The following is an 8,174-nucleotide window of genomic DNA, read 5'->3' as shown; positions in this document are numbered from 1 at the left end:
TGGTCTGGCTTATCATGCCCCAGGAACTGCTGGGAGTACGTCCTCATCGCCTCCAGCCACCAGGGCACTCCCCTCCTCCCTGGGCAGAAGCTCTGCCCAGTTATGGCCAGGGCAGACCAGGAGCACCCCTGCCCCCAGCAGCCACAGCTCCTTTGGGCTACTGGAATTCGTCACCTGGTTTGCACCAACTAGACAACCCCAGAGTCCTCAGTTGCTCCTCACAGGACATTCTTTTTGGTCCTTTTTTGCCCTCCTGTTGTTTAAATGAGACTTTTACAGCAATTAGTAATGAGGCAGAATGATTCCATTCTTCAGTGAGTGAATGCTACAGTTCTGAAATATTTTGTGGCCTTCCATAGAGTGCCATTGTACCTCTATTTCCTGAATTAATATATTTATAATACAAAGAAATTCTCAATGGACTAAATTACTTGGTCACCGTGCCATCTGAGGCTGCAGCCATGGCTCCTGAGGTGCATCCCTGCTCCTCTCACTCGGGGTTGGGTTCCAGCTGCCATCGGTGGTACAGAGATGGGGCAGGAGGAACAGCAGCATCTGAGGGAAAAATTGCTGTTGGAAACCTTTACCTCTGTCAGAAGACTTTGCTATAAACTATCTGGTGAAACTCCCTGTGGATGAAGTTCATCTGATGTCCAAGTCCCTCCTTCAAACACAATCTGTTTCTGATGCTGTGCCAAGCTCCATGTCGTGGCACGTGTTCCAGGCCAATGACTCAGGCCAGTGTGAGCAGTGATAGAAATCTGGGTTCACTACCTCTGATAACAATAAATGAGAATCCCCAAAAGCATATTTCTGTGTCTGAGGAGCTCCATGCACCCTGCATGTACTCCTGCTCCCTGGGCCAGCTGCAGCCCAGGCTTTACTGGTAGGGTGCTGGAGAGGCTGAGCACCCTCCATGCCAAGCAATAGGAGGGGCTACAGCGAGACCAGCCAAAAATCAGCAGTGAAACATCAGAGCAGCAACGTTGGCTTCTGAGGAGAGACAGGGAGGTGCCTTTTGATGTCCCACACACCCAGGTAACTCCCCTCAGCCCCACAGCTCACAGGTCCGTGTTGGCTGTTGGGAGGTTCCCGGTGGAGCAGATGGTCTGGGAGACAGTTCCCTTCCTGCACCTGGCCTGCTCCATCCACACCTCGCGGCAGGACGTGGGCAGCGCGTGGTCCTGAGCCCGCGGGGCCTTCTGGCAGAGGCACAGCAGCGCCCGGAGCTCCGCGCGGAAGCTCTCGTTCAGCCAGCAGTAGATGAAGGGGTTGTAGCAGGTGCTGCTCATGGCAAACCAGTGCAGGGCGAAATAGAGCGAGTTCTTTGTCTTGATGCCCAGACTGGAGATGAGCACCACGTAGCAGTTGAGGGGGAACCAGCAGACTGCAAAGACCACCACTACCAGCATCAGCATCTTGATGCTCTTCTTCTTGTTCCTGTGGTGGGTGATGCACTGCTGCGTGGTGACGTCCCCGATGGCGTTGCGGAGCCACAGCTTCTTGGCCAGGCGCGTGTAGGTGATGGTGATGATCAGCAGAGGCAGGAGGTAAAGAAGGAGAAATGTAGACAGGTCCAGATACTTCCACACCAGCTCTGAGGGCTCAGGGAAATCAGGGAGGCACAAACTCCGGACAGTGGCTTCCCTTGAAAACAAAGAAATATAGGCCAGATATGGCACATGGTCTTTGCTGTCAAATGGTGCTGCCGGCTCGGCAAACCACACTGGGGGTCTCACACCACCCATGGCCACCCTTTCAGAGGTGTAGTGTGGACACTGGGGACAGAGCCTGCAGGCCCTGCCCTCCACGGGTGCACCCACCCTGCCGTGCCCCCCAGCAGCCAGGACCCCTTAACCTGCCGTGCCTCCCTAGCACAGGACCCCTTGGCCAGAGTGGAAACTGCTGCAGTAGTGAAAAGCTAAAGTTGTTTTGGAGGGGAGGGAGGGGGCTGCTGGAGACTGGGAGCTGTGAGAAAGCCTCGCAGGCACAAACAGCCCATCTTACTTCCCTTCCCTACCCACCATTCTCTTGCCATCAGCTGCTAAAACCTTACTGCTACCTCTTAAAACAGGTGTGATGATTAGTGACTCGGCTCCAGTTGAACCTCTGAGAATTAAATAACAGAAGAACCAAGTGTAACTATGTGCAACTGCTCATTTTAACAACCCCTTACACCCATCCTGTCCAGCCCGGGGTCCTGGCACGTTCCCAGTGCCCGGCAGTGGCTCTCAGCCCCAGCACCCTCTGCAGCACTGCATGTTCCCTCCACGCCCCACAGCTGGTGACTGGGGGTGATGGAACATTAGGAGAAAAGAACACTTGCACATTTACTTCCAGTGAATGTTTTCTCCCTTTCTTTCCTTTCCCCCTTCCTTTGCATTCATTTTGTCCTTCTCTTTTCAGTCCTTGTACTCTGCTGTCCTCTATTCAGCACAGACTTTAGTCCCCATCAAGTTGCATTATTCTTTGCAGTATTGATTAATATCTTTAATATCCTGTTTTCAACCACTGGAGCTGCCTTTTGTGCCACAAATAGAAGATTGTTGAGAACAGGCAGCTGGAGCAGGGGCTGAGGTCAGAGGGGTGTCAATAGGTGCTGGAGCTGAGCTCTGCCAAGCACAGAGGACCTGGAGGGACTGCTTGAAAGTGGGACTGACTCAGGAGGGAAAATCATCTTTTCTGAACTTCAGTCTTGGCTTTTCCTCCACAGATATGGCTCACCACTGGCACAGGTGAGGCCAGACCCTGCCTGCAGGCAGCTCTGCCAGCCTGCCTGCCAAAGGGGACCTGCCAAAGCGGACCAGAGAAGACACTGTTTTGGTGAATTCTGATATGACCAGGCATTCAGACACACTGCTGTGCAGTGCAGCCAGAGAAATGGATGCTGGTGGAGCCCCTTTTCCCCATCCCAGAATCCCAACTGCTCTCTGGTGGGAATCTCAGGAGCCCTGGCCCTGCAGGAGTTATTATAAGCAATATTACAACTGGGATTTTTTTTCAATGGAAAGCAGGGACAGGAATAGCATGTCCTGGAAGTCCTTATATCGCTGAGCTGCCTCATGCCAATGTGGGGCTCAGTTTCCTCCGGCTGTGCCAAAGGATGAGCAGAGACAGGTGCCCAGAAACAGATCATGGCGTTTGTTCATTCATGAGCAATTTGTTCCCTAATCCCAGGGCACAGCTGGGGAGCAACGTGAGCACACAGAAACCCTGCCCGTGTTTACAGTCTGGGCAGTTGGATGTATGATATCCCCTGGGTCTCTCGCTCACATCAGGCACAAGCACAGGCAGGGGAGGGCTGTGAAGCCCCGTTCACACTCTCAGCTGGTGCACTCCCCCTCGTACACCACGAGCAGTGACAGCCTGTGCAGGCACTCGTGCTCTCCTGCAGGGAGGGACCTGGCTGGGCTGTAGCAAATAATATTTGTCCTTAATACAGAAGGTCAATGTCTACAATAGAAATCTCACTCCTGCTGCCTGCCAGTGCCTCCTTGCCCCATTCCTTGGGATGCTGATCTCAGCCTGAAAACACAGGACATGGTAAGATTATCCCTGTGCCCTCGAGAATGACTTTCCTGCGAAGGGCAGCACCAAGAGTGTGATACCCACCACAAAAATCCCACTTGGGTACCATTATGGTTTTCTTGCCAGGAGGGGTTACAGCAATGCCACAGGCTGGTGGAGACAGGAGGGACAGAACAGTTTGGGTACCACAGAGGAACAGGGCAAAGAAACCCCAAAGCTCTGGTTCTGTGTTTCTCCCTGGCAGAGGGTGTCAGCAGCAACAAATGCCATCCCTGAGCCATTTGTGGGAAGATAAGCTGTTGCGCCTTTTTATTAACTTTTTCTTTTTTTCTCTCTAGATCAGAACCTTGAACTCATTCTGACATTTCAGCAGTCCTCATGTGGGTGTGAAATTCTACTTCATCTCCTTTTAATAGCTCCTGTTGCTGTGTTCAGCCAAGCAAAGAGTTCCTTTCCCTTGTGGGGAGGCACCATGGCACACCAGGACAGCTCCGGTTCCAGCCCAAGCACTGGTCCCTGACATGTCTTGCACAGTTATCCCCCCAGCCCCACACTGGTTCCCCCTAGTCCTGCTCTGCTCAGCCACAGAGGAGGGGGTGAGGGCTTTGCTTTGCTTTTCTCATTTGTGTAACATTGGGCAGAGGAGCCTCAAGCTTCAAGGAAGGTTGGTCCTGATTCACAAATCCATATGGATGAAATACAGGGAAGCCACAACGTGCAACTCAGTATATGAAGTCCTGGGGACAAGGGATGGCCCTGCTGACAAACCGAGGCAGTCCCCTCCTCCTGCTCCCTACAGAGCCTTGTTGATGTCAGTACCAGGTGTTCCCACCATGAGGTTTATTTTCTTTCCTTTCCAAACTGCAGTCTGACTCTCTCTCTCTCCTCCCTGCATGAGCAAGTTGGCTGGACTTGGTCTTGTTCTGTCTGAGGAGCTGAGCAGGCATGAAGAGGGAAGAGGAAAGGCCCTCGGGAGAAAATTACCTTCTCCAGACAGAGTCCATCCTGGCAGGGCCATGGCTGCGCCTGGAGCTGCCCCAGCACGGGAGTGGGACCCAGCCCCTCGTCCGGGTGGTGGGAGGTGGTGAGGGCGATGCCAGGACCGGGGGCTGCGTGTGCCCCTGACAGGCCAGGCAGTGCTTGCACAGCCCAGCCTTTGCTGCAGGAAGTGGGATCTCACCCACACACTGGCTCCCTCTGATCCCACAGCACCCTGCCCCACACCTGGGAGCTTCCAGCACCCTCCCTACTGAGTGGCACTGCACGGGGGCTGCCGGACCTCTGCACACTCACTGGGAGGGGGAGATCACTCACCTGTAGTTATACTGGAAAAGCTTTTGGTAGATGGCATGGGGCAGGGAGAAACAGGTTGCCATCAGCCAGATAACAGAGATGCTCAGCACTCCCTTCGTCAGGGACATCCTCTGCTTCAGTGGGTTCAGGATGACCTGCAACAGAAACTCTGCCGTGAATCCTCTGCCACAGGGAAGCAAAGCCCCTCCCAGCCCGCATGGCAGAGGCAGTTTGTGACAGAACGTAACACAGTTAATCATATGAGAATGATGGCCATGATTAGGAAAATGTCCTGCTCATTAGAGTGACCTGGAAAATGGGAAATGTTGAATTTCTCAGTCTGCTCAGAAGAACTTTAAAATTTTATCTTTTTCTGTGAGAACCGTTTTCCTTAAATTGGGGGTTACGTTAGGTCAGAAAAAAGAAGATATCTACACAAGTGCCTTCACTCCAGGATATGTTTGTTTATTCTGTATGAACTACATAAAAAATATCTCCTGTTCGAATTGGGCCTGTGAAACTGAGCCCTCCTCCCCTCTGCTGAGGCAGCAACTCACCTGTCATGAAATTTACACTCTTAGATCTTTCAGCTGATGAAATCTGATAGTCTGGAAGTTACTATTTGATGATGGCACAAGAGAGGGCAGTGATTACAAGGGACAAGCCCACAGCCCAGGCTGCCCTCACTGCCCTCACAGACAGCATTTGTCATGGACAGACAGCGAGCACGACCTTCTCACAGCTCAAGCCTCCTCCCAGTATTTCCAGCAGAGATTTCCCCTCTGCCACTCCCCTTTGTACTGGTCCAGCATCAGCCCCATGGCTCCACCACGGGACATTGGTCTCAGAATTTAACTCCATCTGCCCTGCAGCTTGATGACACAGCAAATGTCCAATGGGGAAAGAAGAGTAAAAGAACAAATAGACAACTAAATCACAATTTGAGCTGAGGATGCCTCACACTGATGTTCTATGGGCTTGAAGAAGTTTCTGCACAGCTGAAGTAGCACTTGGTGCTCAGTGCTGGCTCTCTGCCTTTCCAGGGCCTGCACACAAGATGAAGCCTCTGGAATCAGTTGCCCTGCCATACCTGGAGCTAGGCTGGACCTAGCTTTCTTCAGACTGGGTGGAAAAGGTGTCCTCACCCTTTTTAGCTGGAAATCTGGGAGCACCCTGTGAAACCCATGATGCCATTTTGTTCCTTCACTTCTGCCTCATATTCAGGAACCCACAGAAGTCCATCAATCCTTCCAGCCCCTGGCACAGGAGGGCTCTGAGTGAAGCTCTAGAGCCTTCTCACTGGAGAGGGGTTGAATCCCCAAATTCATCTACCTTGGGCCCATGGCTCGACCAAGATTGAGGGGGAATTGGGAAGGTCTTGGAAGGGAGGAGGGGGTGGGTGGTGTCACCTGGTGCCTGTCGAGAGCGATGGCTGTCAGGGTCAGTGTGGAGACGTGCAGGGAGCAGTACTGCACAAAGCGGCTGACGTGGCACATGGCCTTCCCAAAAACCCATGTGCTGTTCACAAACCGGACCTGAGGGGAAACAACAACTCATCAGCCAGAAGACATGCTGAAAACAAATCCATGGGGAAATCCCTTGGGTGGCACCTGAGCTGGTTCAGGGGTTCTGGCTGGGAGGGCACCTTCACCTGAAACCCAAAGAAAGATCAGCTACACTGGGCTCTACCTTTACAGAAGAATTTAGAAGGTCAAACCTCTCAGATTATGGGGTGGTGCTGCTGCAGCCCTCCTGGCCTGTTCTGGCCATTATGTGTGAACAGCAGTAATAACTTTTTATTGCATTAACAACTATATTTGGAAAAAGTGCACCAAGGTTTGGTATCAACTGTCAGGTCTGGACAGCTTTCACTGAAGCCTTTACCCATCTGGCAGCTCTGAAAAGCTCAGCTACTTTCTTCCAGTCACCTCGTATGACTGGCATTTGGGCTGTTCTGCCCTACTAAGGGACTCTCTAGTGCTCTCCTGCACGAACATTAAAAGGACATGTTCACCAAGGTACCTGTTCTCATTCCCTGAGAAGCTCTTGCTGGGGTTTGGTGGCACACATGAAGAAACTTAAGAGTCTCTAGGAGATACAGAGACTAACAGAGAAAAGGGACCCCACAGGTTTCTGTACAGTGTTTTACTTGCCTGGTAGAGTTGTCTATTAGACTTGGTGGTGTTGTGTTCCCACCTCAGCCCTAGGAGAGCATGCACAGAGAGACTGTGACCACCAGAGTTCTAAAGGGCAGGAGACTCCCCTTGTGGCTGAAGGGATAGCACAGCCAGCCACTTACCAGAGTGAAAGGTGTGTTGAGCAGCGTGATCATGATGTCAGACACAGCCAGGTTGACGATGAAGAGGCTGGTGGCTGAGTGCATCCTCTTGTTCTTCAGCACCACGTGGCACACCAGCATGTTCCCAAAGAGAGACATGATGATAATGACTGAGTATGCCACGATCAGGAGAGCTTTCATGGTTGGTTTCTGGGATTCTGGCTCATATTTAGCCAGCTCGGCAAATTTCTCCCACTCAGTAACACGGCTGTCCGTCCAGTTGAAGGTGGTCCTGTTGATTGCTTGGTAGATGGACATGAGTTGGGTTAGGGAAGAGTAATGGTCCAACTCCTCCAGCAATCTCATCACCTGTGACCTGTATGGCTGAAGCAGCAAGGAAGGCATGGTGGGTTAACCCCAGTCTTTCCTCTGCTTGAGGTCACTGGGATCATGGCTCCAGCTGACAGCACGTGATCCATCAGCTTCGGCTCCTTGGTTGTCCAAGAGATGGTGAAGATGCGGCTGCCATTGCAAACACCACCCTAAAACAGAAAGCTGGGGGAGCCTCTGAGGTACAAGGGGTTTCCCGGGGACAGGGGTTTCCTGGCACTGGCAGGACGTTCCAGTGGCGTCTCACAAAGGGGTTGGTTTGGGACTTCACACTCTCAGCACCTTCTTATATCAGGAAGAGCAAGAGCTTCACAGGTGAGCTGGAAAGAAGAACTAGTCGTGACATATAGCAAATGTGGAAAAATCTCAGGTGGGGTTTGAAGTTGTTTTAATTTGACATCAGCTTTTTTGTCTTTGTTCTTACCTGAGTTCATTTCTCCTCCAACTTCCATGGAAGGCTGCACTATCGGTGTTTTCATCCTCTACTCCAAACCACCCAGTTCTTTTCTGTTGAAATGTAAAAGCAGAGACATTGGGGATTATTTTTGAGAGCAGAGGCAGCTTTTGTCTGCACCTAATTCCAGCAATTAGCCTGAAACTATTCAGAGCCTAGAAATCACATTAGAAATTGACTTCAGTCTCTCTTATTTTCTCCTCCAAATGATGGCTGAATTCTGCTTCCAGT

At 51.7% G+C, this 8,174-nt stretch overlaps 1 protein-coding gene across 1 annotated transcript; it reads right to left on the bottom strand.

The window, feature by feature from the left end:
• Positions 1 to 1,061: 1,061 nt before the first annotated feature.
• On the bottom strand, positions 1,062 to 7,566 carry LOC103767775 (probable G-protein coupled receptor 83). The gene is made up of 4 exons (XM_018070654.1): positions 7,121 to 7,566; positions 6,231 to 6,356; positions 4,843 to 4,976; positions 1,062 to 1,647 (listed from the first exon to the last, which is right to left on the bottom strand). Exons 1-4 carry the CDS (start codon positions 7,502 to 7,504, stop codon positions 1,062 to 1,064), a joined length of 1,230 nt encoding a protein of 409 aa, XP_017926143.1. The 5' UTR covers positions 7,505 to 7,566.
• Positions 7,567 to 8,174: the final 608 nt, after the last annotated feature.

This window comes from Manacus vitellinus, unplaced genomic scaffold (assembly GCF_001715985.3).
Source record: "Manacus vitellinus isolate BGI_N305 unplaced genomic scaffold, ASM171598v3 scaffold_19_pilon, whole genome shotgun sequence".
Taxonomy (NCBI): Eukaryota; Metazoa; Chordata; class Aves; order Passeriformes; family Pipridae; genus Manacus; species Manacus vitellinus.
The sequence above is the reverse complement of the archived record's forward strand: the minus strand, read 5'-3'. Positions and strand labels throughout refer to the sequence as shown.

Coding starts and splice junctions, on each gene's coding strand:
- LOC103767775 (XM_018070654.1), bottom strand. CDS start 7,504: ATGCCTTCCTTGCTGCTTCAGCCATACAGGTCACAGGTGATGAGATTG. Junction 6,357..7,120: donor TCAACACACCTTTCACTCTG/GTAAGTGGCTGG, acceptor GTTTCCCCTCAG/GTCCGGTTTGTGAACAGCAC. Junction 1,648..4,842: donor CTTTTCCAGTATAACTACAG/GTGAGTGATCTC, acceptor TTTGTTTTCAAG/GGAAGCCACTGTCCGGAGTT.